The sequence below is a fragment of the Mya arenaria genome, chromosome 15 (assembly GCF_026914265.1).
Source record: "Mya arenaria isolate MELC-2E11 chromosome 15, ASM2691426v1".
Classification (NCBI taxonomy): domain Eukaryota; kingdom Metazoa; phylum Mollusca; class Bivalvia; order Myida; family Myidae; genus Mya; species Mya arenaria.
Window position 1 is genome coordinate 17,402,409 of NC_069136.1, and position 19,740 is coordinate 17,422,148.

Here is a 19,740-nt window from a genome sequence, read left to right on the forward strand (position 1 = left end):
GTCCAACTGACCAACATAAAACCAAAAGTCAGTGTCCATAAAGGATATTTGGTGATGATGATGGTGATGATGATGATGATTTACGGTTGTGTTATTGTACAATATTGACATTGACTTGTTGACTTGGGCAAAGCTATAGTTTAAGTTCCATGATCATAGATCAAACAAGATCTTCATTATGACAAATCTTTCCAACCCACCAACATAAATCAAAGTCAACAGCGTCCACAAAGGTTATTTGATGGTGATGGTGGCCTAATTAAAACTTGTTATGAGAGAAATCAGTGACCAGTAAAAATAAATTTTGAAAACAATTGACTATATACCTTGCTGCACTATTTTCAGGTAAAATCTTGTATGTTTTGGCTACACCATTTTCAAGTTCCCTGATGAACACTGGCTATCATGTATACTCCTTTTTGGTGATTGCATAAAAAAACTTCACACCATTTTAAGTAACCACATGTACGCCCTCGCTACAACACCTTTTATGACACTATATACGCCTTTGCTACATCACTATTTAAGTTACGGTATATACGCCATTACTACACCTTTATGTGACCGTATATACGCCATTGCTACATAACCGCTGATGTGACCGTATATACGCCACTGCTACATAACCTTTGATATGACCGTATATACGCCATTGCTACATAACCGCTGATGTGACCGTATATACGCCACTGCTACATAACCTTTGATATGACCGTATATACGCCATTGCTACATAACCTTTCATGTGACCGTATATACGCCATTGCTACATAACCTTTGATATGACCGTATATACGCCATTGCTACATAACCTTTGATATGACCGTATATACGCCATTGCTACATAACCTTTCATGTGACCGTATATACGCCATTGCTACATAACCTTTCATGTGACCGTATATACGCCATTGCTACATAACCTTTGATATGACCGTATATACGCCATTGCTACATAACCTTTCATGTGACCGTATATACGCCATTGCTACATAACCTTTGATATGACCGTATATACGCCATTGCTACATAACCGCTGATGTGACCGTATATACGCCACTGCTACATAACCTTTGATATGACCGTATATACGCCATTGCTACATAACCTTTCATGTGACCGTATATACGCCATTGCTACATAACCTTTGATATGACCGTATATACGCCATTGCTACATAACCTCTGATATGACCGTATATACGCCATTGCTACATAACCGCTGATGTGACCGTATATACGCCATTGCTACATAACCTTTGATATGACCGTATATACGCCATTGCTACATAACCTTTGATATGACCGTATATACGCCATTGCTACATAACCGCTGATGTGACCGTATATACGCCATTGCTACATAACCTTTGATATGACCGTATATACGCCATTGCTACATAACCGCTGATATGACCGTATATACGCCATTGCTACATAACCGCTGATGTGACCGTATATACGCCATTGCTACATAACCTTTGATATGACCGTATATACGCCATTGCTACATAACCGCTGATGTGACCGTATATACGCCTTTGCTACATAACCTTTCATGAAACCGTATATACGCGATTGCTACACCACCTTTATAGTTGCGGTATAATTATACGCCATAGCTAAACCTTTGCTTCACCACCTTTCATGTGACGTGCACCACGTTCATGTGACCGTATAATGCCTTTGCTGCACCACCTTTCATCAGACCGTCTATACGCCTTTGCTACACCACTTTTAGTGACCTTATATACGCCTTGCTTCACCACCTTTCATGAGACCGCATATACGCCTTTGCTACATAACTTCATGAGACCATATATTCGCCTTTGCTATATAACCTTTCATGTGACCGTATATACGCCTTTGCTACATAACCTTTCGTGTGACCGTATATTAGCCTTTGCTACATAACCTTTCATGTGACCGTATATACGCCTTTGCTACATAACCTTTCGTGTGACCGTATATACGCCTTTGCTACATAACCTTTCGTGTGACCGTATATACGCCTTTGCTACATAACCTTTCGTGTGACCGTATATACGCCTTTGCTACATAACCTTTCGTGTGACCGTATATACGCCTTTGCTACATAACCTTTCGTGTGACCGTATATACGCCTTTGCTACATAACCTTTCATGTGACCGTATATACGCCTTTGCTACATAACCTTTCATGTGACCGTATATACGCCTTTGCTACATAACCTTTCATGTGACCGTATATACGCCTTTGCTACATAACCTTTCATGTGACCGTATATTCGCCTTTGCTACATAACCTTTCATGTGACCGTATATACGCCTTTGCTACATAACCTTTCGTGTGACCGTATATTAGCCTTTGCTACATAACCTTTCATGTGACCGTATATACGCCTTTGCTACATAACCTTTCATGTGACCGTATATTCGCCTTTGCTACATAACCTTTCGTGTGACCGTATATACGCCTTTGCTACATAACCTTTCGTGTGACCGTATATTAGCCTTTGCTACATAACCTTTCATGTGACCGTATATTCGCCTTTGCTACATAACCTTTGATGTGACCGTATATACGCCTTTAATTGCTACATAACCTTTGATGTGACCGTTATATTAGCCTTTGCTACATAACCTTTGATGTGACCGTATATACGCCTTTAATTGCTACATAACCTTTCGTGTGACCGTATATTAGCCTTTGCTACATAACCTTTGATGTGACCGTATATACGCCTTTAATTGCTACATAACCTTTGATGTGACCGTTATATTAGCCTTTGCTACATAACCTTTGATGTGACCGTATATACGCCTTTAATTGCTACATAACCTTTGATGTGACCGTTATATTAGCCTTTGCTACATAACCTTTGATGTGACCGTATATTCGCCTTTGCTGCATAACCTTTCATGTGACTGTATATACGCCATTGCTACAAATCCTTTTATGTGACCGTATATACGCCTTTGCTACACCACCTTTCAAGTGACCGTACATGCGCGTATGCTACACCCCTTCCCTGTGACCGTATATACGCCAATGCTACACCATTATCGTGTGACCGTTCATGCGCGTTTGCTACACCCCCTTTCTTGTGACCGTAAACATGCCTTTGCTACACCACCTTCGTGTGACTGTACATGCGCGTATGCTACACCCCCTTTCCTGTGACCGTATATACGCCAATGCTACACCATTATCGTGTGATCGTTCATGCGCGTTTGCTACACCCCCTTTCTTGTGACCGTAAACATGCCTTTGCTACACCACCTTCGTGTGACTGTACATGCGCGTATGCTACACCCCCTTTCCTGTGACCGTATATATTCCATTGCTATACCACCTTCGTGTGTCCGTACATGCTCATTTGCTACACCCTCTTTCTTGACATGTCATTTACTGTTTGGTTATTTTAAGGTATGTTTTTTAAAATTGTTAAATTTGAATAAGGTCACATTCATGAGTAAATGTTTAAATGATAACATTAAGTAATAAATGAATGTAAATTAAAACGAAAATGAATCTGCCCGGTATTATAACTATTGCAATCCCTTTCATTATGATAATTCAAGCGAGAATTTGTCAGTTGGACCTAATAAAACTGTCACGATTAGCATTAACACTCCGGGGTGTCGATTTAGCGTATTGCATTTGGCCCATGAAATTGTGTTCATTTGGTAACAAATAAGGTTGAATTAGTAAACGAAGAATTGTCCATATATGAAGTTATATATAGATATGTAAATCATGTTCAAAATAGCATTAACCTAAAGCAATTATTTTATTCCTGTACTGGTCAGCCTGAATCATTTCTTTAATGTATGAGTTGATTTTATTTCCTCTAAACATTACATAATGATTACACTATAAATAGAATACTATTGACTTGAAATTAACCAGAAACATGTATTATTATCGCTGACCAACCTGATGTTTATTACGGAAATAAAATCTTTTCAAAGTCCGTTTAATGCATTTATCTTGCAATAGATGGATACATTTGATAATTTGTGAAACTTAAGACATAGTTTATTTAGAAACATGTCTTTCTTATCGCTGACCAACCTTGTCAGCCTTATTCGAAACCCAACTGCTGGTCAGCCCTTTTCGAACTTTGCTGACCAGGAACTTAGATGATGTTCAATTTTGGAAATAGAATGTTTTCAAAGTCCGTTTAATGCATATATGTCTTGCAATAGATTGATACATTTAATAATTTGTGAACACTGTGTAATTAGATACATGTCTTTCAAACGATTGAAAAAGTCATCCATCTTCAACTAAACGCTTTTATAAATTTTAATTTTTGAATAATACAAAATAGTACACCGAAATTAAAATGACCCAAATAAAACTATAAATGCGACATTAAAAATTTCATTTTCTGGTCAGCCTTTTCCCTCTATATCTATATGGTCAGCGCTCTGGTCAGCCTTTTAGCACAACCCGTATATACCCTTTGCTACAACCACCCTTATTGTGTCCGTATATACCCTTTGCTACACCACCCTTATTGTGTCCGTATATACCCTTTGCTACACCACCCTTATTGTGTCCGTATATACCCTTTGCTACACCACCCTTATTGTGCCCGTATATACCCTTTGCTACACCACCCTTATTGTGTCCGTATATACCCTTTGCTACACCACCCTTATTGTGTCCGTATATACCCTTTGCTACACCACCCTTATTGTGTCCGTATATACGCTTTGCTACACCACCCTTATTGTGCCCGTATATACGCTTTGCTACACCACCCTTATTGTGTCCGTATATACCCTTTGCTACACCACCCTTATTGTGCCCGTATATACGCTTTGCTACACCACCCTTATTGTGTCCGTATATACCCTTTGCTACACCACCCTTATTGTGTCCGTATATACGCTTTGCTACACCTCCCTTTATGTAACTGTATTTACGCCTTTGCTACACCGACTTTTATATGACTGATATACGCCTTTGCTACACCACCTTTTTAAGTGATCGTATTCGAGGACGCCTTTGCTACACCACCTTTCTTGTGACCGTATATACGCCTTTGCTACACCACTTTTTATGTGACCGTATATACGCCTTTGCTACACCACTTTTTATGTGACCGTATATACGCCTTTGCTACACCACTTTTCATGTGACCGTATATACGCCTTTGCTACACCACTTTTTATGTGACCGTATAAATGCCTTTGCTACACCACTTTTTATGTGACCGTATATACGCCTTTGCTACACCACTTTTTATGTGACCGTATAAATGCCTTTGCTACACCACTTTTCATGTGACCGTATAAATGCCTTTGCTACACCACTTTTTATGTGACCGTATATACGCCTTTGCTACACCACTTTTCATGTGACCGTATATACGCCTTTGCTACACCACTTTTTATGTGACCGTATAAATGCCTTTGCTACACCACTTTTTATGTGACCGTATAAATGCCTTTGCTACACCACTTTTCATGTGACCGTATATACGCCTTTGCTACACCACTTTTTATGTGACCGTATATACGCCTTTGCTACACCACCTTTCATGTGACCGTATATACGCCTTTGCTACACCACTTTTTATGTGACCGTATAAATGCCTTTGCTACACCACCTTTCATGTGACCGTATAAATGCCTTTGCTACACCACTTTTTATGTGACCGTATATACGCCTTTGCTACACCACTTTTTATGTGACCGTATAAATGCCTTTGCTACACCACTTTTCATGTGACCGTATATACGCCTTTGCTACACCACTTTTTATGTGACCGTATATACGCCTTTGCTACACCACCTTTCATGTGACCGTATAAATGCCTTTGCTACACCACTTTTTATGTGACCGTATAAATGCCTTTGCTACACCACTTTTTATGTGACCGTATATACGCCTTTGCTACACCACTTTTTATGTGACCGTATATACGCCTTTGCTACACCACTTTTTATGTGACCGTATATACGCCTTTGCTACACCACTTTTTATGTGACCGTAAATACACCTTTGCTACACATCCTTTTAAGTACCGTATATACGCCATTTTATGCTGTTTTCAAGTGACATGGCACCATTTATGTGTGCTCTCATAAACAAGTTATCTACATAGTTGTAAAACGACCTATACACCTTTTCGCTTCACTATTTTCAGGTTAGCCTGGGTTACCTACCCTTACCATTTCATTATCGGTATGTTTGTTTATTCAGTATTCATGTTGTGCAGTGTACGCTGGGTACCAGACAATTTTCAGATTACCTCCAGTAGAACTTGGCTACACCACTTTTATGTGACCTCAAATACACCATTTTCGCGTGACATCATACACCTTTGTTCTACCATTTTCATTTTAACTACTATATTTCCAAGTGAGGATATACACCTTAGATACACATATATGACTGCTATATCATTTATGGCAACCTTTAATACACAATTTTCAAGACGGCTCGTATAGACTGCGGACCATTTTCACATGAAAGTATACACCTTGACCAGTATATTTTCAAGTAGTCTCGTATATGCCTTTGCTACACCATTTTCACGTGAACTCGTGGACAAGAAAATGTAACAAAAGACAATGACTGTAAATAGCTGAAATACTGTTATTGTTCATATAAATAGCACTTCCCTCTTATTGTACTTTACCATTGTTTGAAGCCATCCAGTAGTTTCCAAGTTGATCCACGGACAAGAACACTTCACAAAGGGCAATAACTCTGTAATTTGGTAAAATAGAGCTATGATTCTTGTTTACTGCACTTGCATTCTTTGTGTTCCGCCACTGTATGAAGTTTCAATCAATTCCATCCAGTAGTTTGAAAACAGACAATACAAAGAAGGGCAATATCTCTGTAATTTGCTGTCATACATGTAGTTATTGTTCTTTTACACTGCACTTCCTCTCATCGTCCTTTTCCGTTGATTGTTTTATAAAATTCCATCAAGTAGTACTCCAGTCATGAAGAACTGTATTGGTGATCGGAGTTAAAAACACAAGTTGCCCTTGTAAAAACTTAAACCAAACTTTCCAAGTCGATCAAAGGCTAAAACTGTGTTCACAAGCCTTTGAGTAGCTTTGAGAAAGATCAACGTCTTGATAACAAGAGTGAATACTTCGTTGTAAAAACTTCCCAATTGTTGCAAAAAAAGGTAAGTTGAAACAAATTAAAGATTTAGAATAATTAATTTATTTATAAATGCTATTTGCATGATAGGTAGCATTCAATGTAAATTATGGTATGATAAGTAAAACAAATTCAAGATTTAGAATAATTAATTTATTTATAAATGCTATTCGTATGATAGGTAGCATTTTATGAACTAGTAGCATTAAATGTATATTATGGTATGATAAGTATAATGTATCACTTGATGTGTATTAATGGAACATGATATATCTGTAAGATAAGTTGCACATTATGTCAATTCAACGCAACGTAAAATATCTGTATGAAAAGTAGCATTGAATATTATGTATCGTAAATATAATGCATCAATGGAACATGATCTATCAATATGAAAAGTAGCCCTTAATGAGTATTGACAGAAAAATTATATCTGTATGATTAGTAGCACTTAATGTATCTTTGTGAGAGGTAGCATTTAATGTATATAATGAGGCCAATGATAGGTCTGTAAAATTAAACTATGAACACCGATTAAGTTTCACATACTTTTACAGAACCAGAGTTTTTGTTAATTATTTCATTTATTTTCGCGCCTTATTTTGCAAAATATTTTTAAACTTAAATTTGTTTTCAAGAAGGGGCACAACTGGACAATTATTGAAGTCAAGAGTTATGGGCCCTGCTTTATGTCTCTGGCAACATGTGTACCAAGTTTCATGTGATTTTTAAGTTATGGCTGAGATTTATGCCTTTCGGCTTTGTTTCCTTCAGTCTATTTGTATAAATAATAAATTGATATATATGGCCGAGGTTTTTGCCATTTATTTTGGTCGGAAAAGGGGCATTAATCTACAGATATTACAGTCAGAAATGTGGGTATTTTCACTGGCATCATGTGTACCATGTTTCATTTGAACTGTTTTTGAGTTAAAGACAAGGTTCAAGTTTTGCTTGAAGCTGACAATGACCTCAAAGCTATCGCAATACAATTACTATTTCTTTGAAGAACAGACGAGCTACAGTATCACTCAAAAGTCGAATTTTAATATTAAATCTACAGCTTTTTGTGTCCATTTTGGCAAGCCATTTGTAAGATAAGTCTCTTTAAATTGGACAGGCCCAAATATCAGTCTTAGTTTGACCATTTTAAATCAACAGATTGCATTATATTAAAAATACATGTATTTGACTGGCTTAACATGAAACTTATATGTCAGTTCCAAGGTCCATAAATACATATTTTTGCCAATAGTTTTAAATATTTAATAATAAAGGAGAAAAAAGCTTGGTTTTACAGTATGTATAACACACAACAATAATGGGATTCAAACGAAGATTCACATATCAATTAATATGTTTCACAAAGCAATATAGACTTCCTTTGCAACATGTTTCAGTTTACATGTTTAACAAATTCTTGAAGCCTTTGCCATTGGCAATTCATGGCAATTAAGTCAATTATCACAGATCATGGATTCAGATTCCTTTCTCCTGGCACCAAATACTGTCTGGCTGTTTGAGGCTTGATCTCAGATTTATCAGGTGTATCTGTCTGCCCGACGTCTTCGTAAGTCATCCAAGTCTGGATACAACCTCTCCTCACCATTCGGTCCTGAAATCAAAGAGAGGCATAGAATGCTGGAGTCTGGTTCAATAAAGATGACTTATTCATCAGTTGTAATTCTCGTAGAGTTATTTCATTGATTTCTTTACATCAAATATAAAACATATTGGTAATTCGGACCATACTCAGAAAAGTGTATTGCCCATTAAGTGAGTTCAAGTTCAGAAAAATAAGAAAGCAAATTGCTTCTTAAAAAGTAAATTTATAGTTACTGTTTTTTACTAACTAATTTACGTGCTCAAACGGTTACATCATTCAAATAATTATTCCACATTAAAATTGTAAATTATTGTGTGTTCTCAATGTCGGTAAAGATTTTATAATAAAAAAGATGTTGATACTGCCTTGTTCAAGAATCATTGTAGTATTTATTAAAATCGGTCGATATGTACATCAGTATTATTTGTTTGTCAAATGAAACGGAGATAATAAATTTGTTTGCACATGCACACACACAGACAACATGAAATGCTATTATGAAATATTGCGATTATGTTTCAACCAAAATGTAGGACATAAATACCGGTATCATATTAGAATCATCGGAGTGTATGAAACATACCACAAGTTAAAGTTGGGTTTCTTCTTTTTTATTGTATATCTAGTATGTGTTTCTGTAATTTTATATCTTTTTTTGTTAATTCTTATGAACCGGTACAAAAGTACAATAACTCCGATGCAGAGAATAAACATATTGGCATAATTTGACTTATTCAAGAACCAACAGTAGCTATACGTGTGTATCAATAAAACCTGCTTATCAGTTTGTCATGTACTTTATAAAAGAAAGTTACTTATCTGTGGCACATCTCCGCTGTATAATGACAGACATAAATTAATGTTTATTGACTTTAAAGTGTTCAGCGCATTTTTAAAGGCAATGTTTAAACTCACTATAATTTTCTTGCTGACTCTGCTGAGTGGCCCGTCTGATCTGCTCTTCTTCACTCAGTCCACCTGTATAATCCTCGTACATTCTCTCTGATCTACGGCCTGCAGTAAAACAAAGCCAAATGCATGATGGAACTCTCAAAAAAGGCCGGCAGACTTTGTCAATTTATAAAATCCAACCATGATTGAGAAGGATTTGGACCAGACAAAACATGACTGATAGATGTAATGATGAACATGATTCCTATATAGCCCCCACTTCACTTCATAAAGCAGGGTATAATAATGTTTTCATACACTATCAATCAATGGCTAAGCATTGACTTTACTTTGATGTCCATGCCACTTATAAATTATTATCCCCTGATAGAAGTTATAACCTTTGCTAAGATTTAAATACACCTAGCATTTAACATGACATATAAATTATAATTACAATGAATTACAAAATCCCTTTACATACAATTTCATGAGAATAATGATTGACAATTCTACCATTAAACAAGAACCAATCAATAGCCATTCTCTATAATACACACCTAAGCACAATGCAATACATTTTGATAGCGGTAAATATTACATGGTGATTAAACCCTTTTTATTTTATTTAGATTGAGAGAGCTATCACTCAATATTAACAAGAGCAGCACAGATGGATTCTAATGCCTGTATGTTTTTTTCAGCCAATCATGGGAATAATTCGAAAGCAGAGTTCTCCACAATACACACACATATAAAGTTAAAAGATTGTCTCCTTGTCAAGAGTTCTGGACCACGCTACACATGGGCTCTGGGTACATGATTGTACTTAGTTTCATTTAGAAAAGTTGAAGCATCGGGCTATCCCTGGTATACCCCGGACCTGGAGGGTGGGGGGGGGCATGGTTACAATTGACTGGTATATTACCATGACTGGTTACATGTGTTCAAAGTTTGATACAAGAGGACTTTGATTTATGGCCAAGGTTAAATGGCTAGTATTCCGTCGCCAAAGACAACAATGAAGACAAAACTATGCTGATCATTTGAATAGACTAGCTTATCAAGAGAGACACAGTGCAAATGTACTTGTCAGCTGGGTTTTTTTCGGTGTCAACCAAGTGATGAGGAAAACACCGACAACACACCAAGGCTTTAACAATACTTGACAAAAAAAGAACACAAAGCTTAAAAACAAACGAATGCACAGAAGGCATCTACATGTAGATTAATATCAATACTCAACATAAACATCATGACTGGGTGCTAAAAATGTTACAAAAAATATAATGGACATACCTGTTGTATAACCCCGACCAGTTGGCTGTCTGTTTGTTGTACCTTGAGTATATGTATAAGATGGCTCTGAAACATGAAAAACAAGATTTCACAGATAGTGAAGATCCAGACTGGTTTCGTGACACATCTCATTCAGAGCATACTGTATTGAAACTTATACTTGATAAGTTACTTAACAAAGGACCTATTGTTCAGAACTTAGTTCAAGTTGGCAATGTTATTAGCATCATCAGTGTTAACTTGTAAAATTGATGATGTGCTAATATATTTAAATAGAACAAACAGTATCAATGTAATTTTCAGAGTAGAAAATTCAGAAAGCTTTAACAACGATTACATTAACAACATCGTTAATTTTAACATAGTTTTCACCAGAAGGCCCATGGTTATTAAAGTTCTGTATAAAATGCAAATATATTTAGATAACGACAAAGCAGAGAAAATGCTGAATAAGCATTATCCAAAAAGATGGAAGAGTGAGGCTTTGGAAACTTAGAAAAAATTTCATTAATTTTCAACAAGTTAAAAAAATGTTGAGCTTGTGATGAAAGCTCCATTTTGAGAGGCCTTATAAGAGTTCCCATGGTAACCTAAAACCTCATCGATGAGAGGCGAATTCCTTAACCATTAGACCCCTTTACCCCGTAACAACACAAAAATTTAATAATATTTATTACTGGCAACACTGTTGAAAATCGACCATTAGTGAAAACGATAATCTATTTTAAACTTAGGAAATAAATAAGTTAATCCAGTTCCCAGAATAAGACAAATTGAGTTTCCAACAATTATTTTTAATTCATTATGTGTCCATTTCAAATTATTTGCCTATTCTGCTATTCTTACGCATTTTGTTACTCGTCTATTCTTAAAACATATGCTTTTTCTATGATATTAATTGTGTACTTTTCTCAACTCAGACAGTGTGGGTTCAAACCCATCATGGAATTTTCTCATGGCCTCTCAAAATGGATGTCCCCAGAACTGACTGTAAACAGTTCTCTTCAATATTGAGGCGAAATAATTTAGTATAAACTAAGACTACAACATTTATATTTACCTGGTGACATAAAACCATCCATGATCATCTTCAAAGGACCTTTAATGTACAAAACTCCGACCAAAATCCCAGCCAAGTGACCTAAAACAGCAATATAAAACTGATAGAAAGTATGTGGATACTTACTACTTATGTTTGAAATATTAAAATGAATCTAAAGATACTCTTTTCATACGGCTCCTGATCCAAATCGCTGCATTCAACATATAAGTCAAGTCTTTGCCAGTAGTAAATATAATAATTTAATAATGTGTTTGCCAAACTTGTCCTAAATCCTACATTTAGACAAAGCCGGCTGTTAAAAATTTAAAAGAGCTTCACAAAGAGAATATGAACACTGTTTTTATTCCAATTGAACAAGGGGCAAAACTCAACAATAGTAAAGCCTGAGTTATGTACCTTGCTACACGTGCTCATTTTCTCCTGCAACATGTGTTCAAAGTTTCATACAAATATTTTGAACATAATTGAGTTCTGATCAATTTTAAAGGGTCTTCATGACAACAGGAGGTTGAGGACAACAAAATCAAGGTTATGACAAAATCTTGATCTATTTCCTAGAAAAACAGATTATCAAAAGCAAGATTTTGGATAGAAATGTGAACATGGCTATGACAAAATCTTGACCCTTTTCCTTAAAATAGATATTAGAACTAAAAATGCAAGAATGAGGACTTGCTGGAAAAAATTCTAATAAATTCTATAAAAAATGTTAACTGCTATCGTTACCTGTAAATGAGGCATTGGGGTAGATGATCTGTATAAGCCCTAGTTCGAGCCAGTAGATGTAGCGGGATGGCACGGGTATAAATCCCAGGGCGTAGTGGAGCCCGCGGGGCGAGTAGTGAACGGTCAGAACCTTCAAGGCAAATATCACACCTGCACAGGGAAGAAATTAAGTGAAGATGTTTCACAAATTGTAACTATATACATTAAATCAGAGAGTAGTCATTATGAAATAAAGAGCTTGAAAAATCTAAAAAAAAAAATCATTTTGATGAAGGTACTATCTTAAATCGACAGTGCCTATGTAATACTACGGTAGTATTATATTGTATTTCAAATATTATTTTTATTCAATTTCAACATTTGAGTCTTTAAAGCATTGTTTTGGAAACAGTTACGACCATGGCGTGCCAAAAAAGAAACTTTTAAAATAATTTTTAAAGTACAGCTACAATTAACTTTTTACATCCTATTTAGGCACATATAAACATGTATATATTATAAAAATGAAAATTGTTTGCTTCAGTGTAAAATCGCAATATATTTCACTTCGTGTACACCAAAAGTTAACAAAACCCTTCAACTAAATAATTAAGTTTCTTAAGTAAAGCTAAGAATAAGTTTAATTTTTCTGACATGTCAGGGTAGGACTTACAAATTTTCTACAAAAGCAAGGTTTACTTTTTCTACAAAAGCAAGGTTTAAAAGAAAACATTATTACAGCGTGTACTTCAGTTTTACAATTTTTTAAAATGAAACTTAAACAATAGCTGCACCACTCATAAAATATACCTTTTGGTGCTCACTCGATAAAATATACGTTTTTACACTGAAGCAAACAGTAATCCTTTATAAATTCAAATTACCTGAGAATCCTACTGCACATGTAAGATTGTAGGAATAATCATCAAACACAGTGGCCATCAGCCAGTTGAGAGCCACTAACAGGCCGCTGGATAGAAATGTGAACACAGCCAACATGTAGGCAAAGTAAGGACTCTGGAACTTCCTCTCCAGCATGCTGCCTGAAACAAGACAATTTAGAGTGAATTAACACCACTGGAGAGAAACGTGAACACAGCCAGCAGGTAGGCAAAGTAAGGACTCCGGAACTTTCTCTCTAGCATGCTGCCTGAAACAAGACAATTTAGAGTGAATTAACACCACTGGAGAGAAACGTGAACACAGCCAGCAGGTAGGCAAAGTAAGGACTCCGGAACTTTCTCTCTAGCATGCTGCCTGAAACAAGACAATTTAGAGTGAATTAACACCACTAGAGAGAAATGTGAACACAGCCAGCAGGTAGGCAAAGTAAGGACTCCGGAACTTTCTCTCTAGCATGCTGCCTGAAACAAGACAATTTAGAGTGAATTAACACCACTGGAGAGAAACGTGAACACAGCCAGCAGGTAGGCAAAGTAAGGACTCCGGAACTTTCTCTCTAGCATGCTGCCTGAAACAAGACAATTTAGAGTGAAATCACACCACTGGAGAGAAACGCGAACACAGCCAGCAGGTAGGCAAAGTAAGGACTCCAGAACTTTCTCTCTAGCATGCTGCCTGAAACAAGACAATTTAGAGTGAAATCACACCACTAGAGAGAAATGTGAACACAGCCAGCAGGTCGGCAAAGTAAGGACTTCGGAACTTTCTCTCTAGCATGCTGCCTGAAACAAGACAATTTAGAGTGAATTAACACCACTAGAGAGAAATGTGAACACAGCCAGCAGGTAGGCAAAGTAAGGACTCCGGAACTTTCTCTCTAGCATGCTGCCTGAAACAAGACAATTTAGAGTGAATTAACACCACTGGAGAGAAACGTGAACACAGCCAGCAGGTAGGCAAAGTAAGGACTCCGGAACTTTCTCTCTAGCATGCTGCCTGAAACAAGACAATTTAGAGTGAAATCACACCACTGGAGAGAAACGCGAACACAGCCAACATGTAGGCAAAGTAAGGACTCCGGAACTTCCTCTCCAGCATGCTGCCTGAAACAAGACAATTTAGAGTGAATTAACACCACTGGAGAGAAACGTGAACACAGCCAGCAGGTAGGCAAAGTAAGGACTCTGGAACTTTCTCTCTAGCATGCTGCCTGAAACAAGACAATTTAGAGTGAATTAACACCACTGGAGAGAAACGTGAACACAGCCAGCAGGTAGGCAAAGTAAGGACTCCGGAACTTTCTCTCTAGCATGCTGCCTGAAACAAGACAATTTAGAGTGAAATCACACCACTGGAGAGAAACGCGAACACAGCCAGCAGGTCGGCAAAGTAAGGACTCCGGAACTTTCTCTCTAGCATGCTGCCTGAAACAAGACAATTTAGAGTGAATTAACACCACTGGAGAGAAACCTGAACACAGCCAGCAGGTAGGCAAAGTAAGGACTCCGGAACTTTCTCTCTAGCATGCTGCCTGAAACAAGACAATTTAGAGTGACATCACACCACTGGAGAGAAAAGTTACATGGCCAGCAGGTAGGCAAGGTTAGGACTCCGGAACTTTCTCTCTAGCATGCTGCCTGAAACAAGATAATTTAGAGTGACATCACACCACTGCAGAGAAATGTGAACATGGCCAGCAGGTCGGCAAAGTAAGGAAACCTTCTCTCTAGCATGCTGCCTGAAATAACTAGCCCATTGAATTAGAACCAACACTCCAGTAGAGAGAAAAACAGGAACACAGTCAGGGATGTTGAACAAGAATCCTTAGGAGAAATTTTAAACAGTGCAGTATTCAGGAGATTTAACAGCTGCAAATTGTTAAAACTGAAGAACAGCCGGGGGTCTGTATGAGTTATTCTTGCCCAAAGCAGGGTGAAGTGGCTAAGACCCCTTTCAAAAATAATTCATGTTCATTTCAAGGTACTGCTGACTGTTTTTGATGCAAATGTACCAGCAATTTTTTTTTAAACAACCGTACAATGGTCAGCAGTTAAAAGCTCTCAATCCTAATTTTTGGATATCTCCTGTAATTAACAACCCCCAAGTATTACTTTAAATCTCTCTTTGAAGTTACGAAATAATTCCTAAAATGAAATGGCCATCAGGTTATATAATAAACCATGTATATGTCTCTTACATATTGCCTGAAACAGAATTTTAAGCTACAAACAGAACTAGAATAGCAGTGAAGTAATAAAGAGGCGCACACCCACATATATAGTGTAGCAGTCAACAAGCCTGTTTTTGAAAAGGTTTCTCAGCACTACATTCCTCTTCTGTCATATTCATCTGCTACATATAATGATTATATCTTCCTGAAATTTGCAACAAACCTGATGATTTTAGTGCTTTTTAAAGAACACTATGAATAATTGCACAGAAGTAAAAATCATTAAATGTTCAATTTAAAATCTTTGTTTTACAGTGTCACTAACCTCACATTATCCTTGTTAACCAGTCATGGTGTTGCAAATCGGTTTCAGTTTGACTATCGATAATGGATTCTACTCAAGTAACCAATTATCAATAGTACATTCAGTTTTTGACAATACCTTAAATGTAGTTTTAATCTTATTCAATAACTTGTAATCCTTAACAATGCTTACATTATGAGTATGTTTGAAGTTATAAGGTGTTGTTATTGCTTTCCACCATACTGTAAAAGATTAAACCTGAACACTTCCGAATGTATAAATAAATGAACTCAAAATAGAAAATTAGGGGAAAAAAACAAGTTTCTGGTTGATTCTATGATCGAGTATAACCAAATACAATCGATTGTTGTTGATTTCAGGCCCAACCATTTAATTTTCGATTATCGGAATCTCACTAACCAGACATGGTTAGTGTTACCTTTCCAGAGAAGAGAGACCATGTTGAAGTACAGGTGCATGTCGCTGGCGTGTACAAGCGTTCCCAGGAGAAGGCGGCTCCACTGTCGCTGGCTAACCACCAGGTGTGTGCTGATACACACATCACGTACTGACCCAAACCATCGGTCAAGGTCACCAAAGCCCAGGAATATCGCAACCTGACCTTACATAAAGAACAGAATAGGGTTATCTAATTACTTACAAACAAATCAGGAAGATGGTTAATAAATTTCACATCATCAGTTACATAGGACATCTCTTAAAAGTACTTGATTCAGCCGTTATCATTTTACAGGTATAATCTAGTCGAAATAATGGGCACAGCAGTCAAAATAAACACAAGCCCTGCACTGGTAAAATGCTTCCCCGGCTTGCTTAAATCCCATGTTTCACCAGGGCTTGATGAAATTGTTTTTACTAAACACTAGTGCTTGTTCATTCAAAATCCTAAATTCAATGACTGCTCGGGTTCAATTTCATCCTGCAGCTTGTGCCTTCAAATCCAATAAGATACTATTTATAATGTTAATGTTTATACATGTACATCTTTAGTCATAGTAACCAACCTATAATAGATATAAGTGTAACTGGTGGGATTTTGTCAAATCCGAAGTTCATCATCTGCATACCAAGCAGAAGAATTCCAAAGTTTTGCCCTCTTCTACGCCCTCCTCTAAACATTGTGGGTTTCTGAAACAGATCCATGAGTCTGGTAATATACATGTGTGTTCATGAATTGATCCAGATCAAATAAGACCTGGCCCAAACTTCTCGAAACATCTTACATCCGTTATATCAAGATCAAGCTCAACACACTATTTGTGATTTCAGGGCTTTTTCTGCTCATTTTGGGAAATTTTGCGTCGTGAAAATGCTGAAATTGGGAAATTTTACAGTTAAAAGAAAAAGCTGTCTAGTCTCCTGCAAATGAGGAAATGATTTAATATTAGTTAATTTTCCCTTTTAAAGATTCACAATTGCTGAAATATCATTCCTTGGGGTGTATAATATCTATTGCAATTAATCATGACAGACAATATTTCAGATCTCTGAATGTGATGAAAATCAATGATTTGTGAGTTCAATTACTAAAAAACATCCTATCATATAATTTATTATGTGTTGAAAATGAACTAGTACAGGTGAAAAGAATTTCTAAAAAAAATAAAAAAAATAAAAATATTTTTTTTTAGAAATTCTTTTCACCTGTACTAGAAACCTGTGGGGCAATGGTTAAAATTGATTGGTGCAAAAGGTAGTCTAAAATAATAGATGTGTTATACGGGATTCTTCCAATCCCTACCGTCTAAACAGGTTTGTGCAAAAAACGGGGGTGTTTGAAAAATATTGAAATTGTATTTTAAAAGTGAAGTATTTTATGGTTGAAATTGATACGTCAGGTTTATATTCATATTTTACCATGTAAGTGAAAAGTTATTTTGCAAAGAAACAAGCATTTAATGCATTAAAACACATTGTTTACCTTTCCAATAAAATGAAAGTTGACTGACACAGACAACAATTATGTCAAGCGGAACAACTTGATCTATTATCGTAATAACTCGGCCACCTCCGACAAGCTTTGAAATAGACCTTGTAAACACAATCGTTACAACTCAGCCATGGTCGAAATGTTCCGATTGTTTAAAAATTGTGCCTTGAAGCCTTGCAGGTGCCCTTTAGGTATATATCGTTATGTTTTGACAGAAGGAAATGAAGAAAAGCCGTCAAACTCATAATTATTATCATATTTTTTATTAACTAATATAAAATAACATTATCTGGTAATATTTCCTGTTTTTATGATATTTTATAGACGCAATATGCTTTAACCCAGTATCCCGATCAGAATAACTACCGGCTTTTCGTACAAAACAATTTGTACGTGAACAATTTGCCATATCAAAAATCGTAAAATAAATCCGTCAACGTACAATTATTTGGACTAGTGCAGAAGGTAGAAATTATTAATACCGTGTTTTTTGCCCCTTTTTAAATTTAACACAGTATCTTTCACAGGAACCATTCTTTTGATAATTATTAATCCTTTTCGAATATTAAAACGACTGTATAAATTGTGGTACATCATGTTTTGGAGTAAGATTGCATCTTTAACCAGAAAACAGTAAATAATCAAAGTTTTAACAATATCTGTACAATACCTGTTAATGGTAATAAAGACAGACAAATAGTCCACACAGATTAAACAAATATTAACCAGGAAACAAAGACTAATGAAAATGCAGTTTCGATTTATAACGACAATATTTTTACAGTCAAAACCGTTCAATTTTACTAGTTCTGGCTTCCATAACTTTAATGTTGATATTTATTTTCTTGATGTTTACAACACATTAAAGTTATGGCGTAACTCCAGCGAACACATTCAAAACGGTAATATACAACGTGTTCGCTGAAGTTCTTTAGCTACAATTTTACCAGTGTACGAATCACAAGCTCGAATGAAAATGGTACGAAACTGCTTATAAAAATTAGACTTATTGAAAAGGCAACTAAGGTAAAAGATAGTCATTCTCGCCATAAAGGATACATAACAGTTCAAGTAAAATTACCTTTGTTGACTGTCAGTCCCTGTGAAATGAATTGCAGTAGTATGAAGTAGTATGCGAAATCAATGTTTATTTACATGTGACGTCACCGGAAGTACACGTGTTATTTACAGGTTATATTAAACTAATATTTTGGGCGATACTATTTCCCGGTCCCGGTCTCGTCCGGTCTCTGTTTTCCAAATTTTATAGTAGCTATCGGGCGTGATCAAAAAGGTGTTAATGACCGCGGGGGGTAATAGGATTACAAAAGATTACAGTTGATTAAAACATTAGATATTTGATGATAATTATGTCACCATTTAGTTCATATTTTATATCAATCAAACATATAATAAAATAAGGTAAAGATAAAAACATGAAATATGCACATGTACTAAAATTAATGTCATGAATAACAAACACATTGTTGGTGTGGCTTTTTTTTCATTTTAAATTCAGTTATAAGTATACTATTGATATTAAATAGTAATACAAAAAGAAACAATGTTTGACTACATGTAAATCAAATTTGTAGTTAACTCAGTACTTCAGGAATTATATTATTTTTCTTTTGTTTAACTATTGAATTTGTTGCAGCAGATGCACTTCCACGACCAGTTGCCTTATGTATTTCTGCCAACTGATCGTCTAATTTTAATTTTTATGCAGACG

At 36.2% G+C, this 19,740-nt stretch overlaps 1 protein-coding gene across 1 annotated transcript; it reads right to left on the reverse strand.

Annotated features, from left to right (window-relative positions):
* Positions 1-7,212: 7,212 nt before the first annotated feature.
* Positions 7,213-19,195, reverse strand: LOC128220011 (rhomboid-related protein 4-like). The gene is made up of 9 exons (XM_052928241.1): positions 19,090-19,195; positions 17,083-17,206; positions 16,497-16,679; positions 13,565-13,723; positions 12,702-12,851; positions 11,973-12,053; positions 10,913-10,978; positions 9,638-9,736; positions 7,213-8,731 (listed from the first exon to the last, which is right to left on the reverse strand). Exons 2-9 carry the CDS (start codon positions 17,195-17,197, stop codon positions 8,658-8,660), a joined length of 927 nt encoding a protein of 308 aa, XP_052784201.1. The 5' UTR covers positions 17,198-17,206; positions 19,090-19,195; the 3' UTR covers positions 7,213-8,657.
* Positions 19,196-19,740: the final 545 nt, after the last annotated feature.

Bases quoted from the DNA above. Each gene is read 5' to 3' on its own strand.
- LOC128220011 (XM_052928241.1), bottom strand. From the start codon at position 17,197: ATGTTTAGAGGAGGGCGTAGAAGAGGGCAAAACTTTGGAATTCTTCTG. The intron at 12,852-13,564 runs GTAATTTGAATT...TTCCCTGTGCAG, and splicing joins ATGTGCAGTAGGATTCTCAG to GTGTGATATTTGCCTTGAAG. The intron at 12,054-12,701 runs GTAACGATAGCA...TTGCTGTTTTAG, and splicing joins CCCCAATGCCTCATTTACAG to GTCACTTGGCTGGGATTTTG.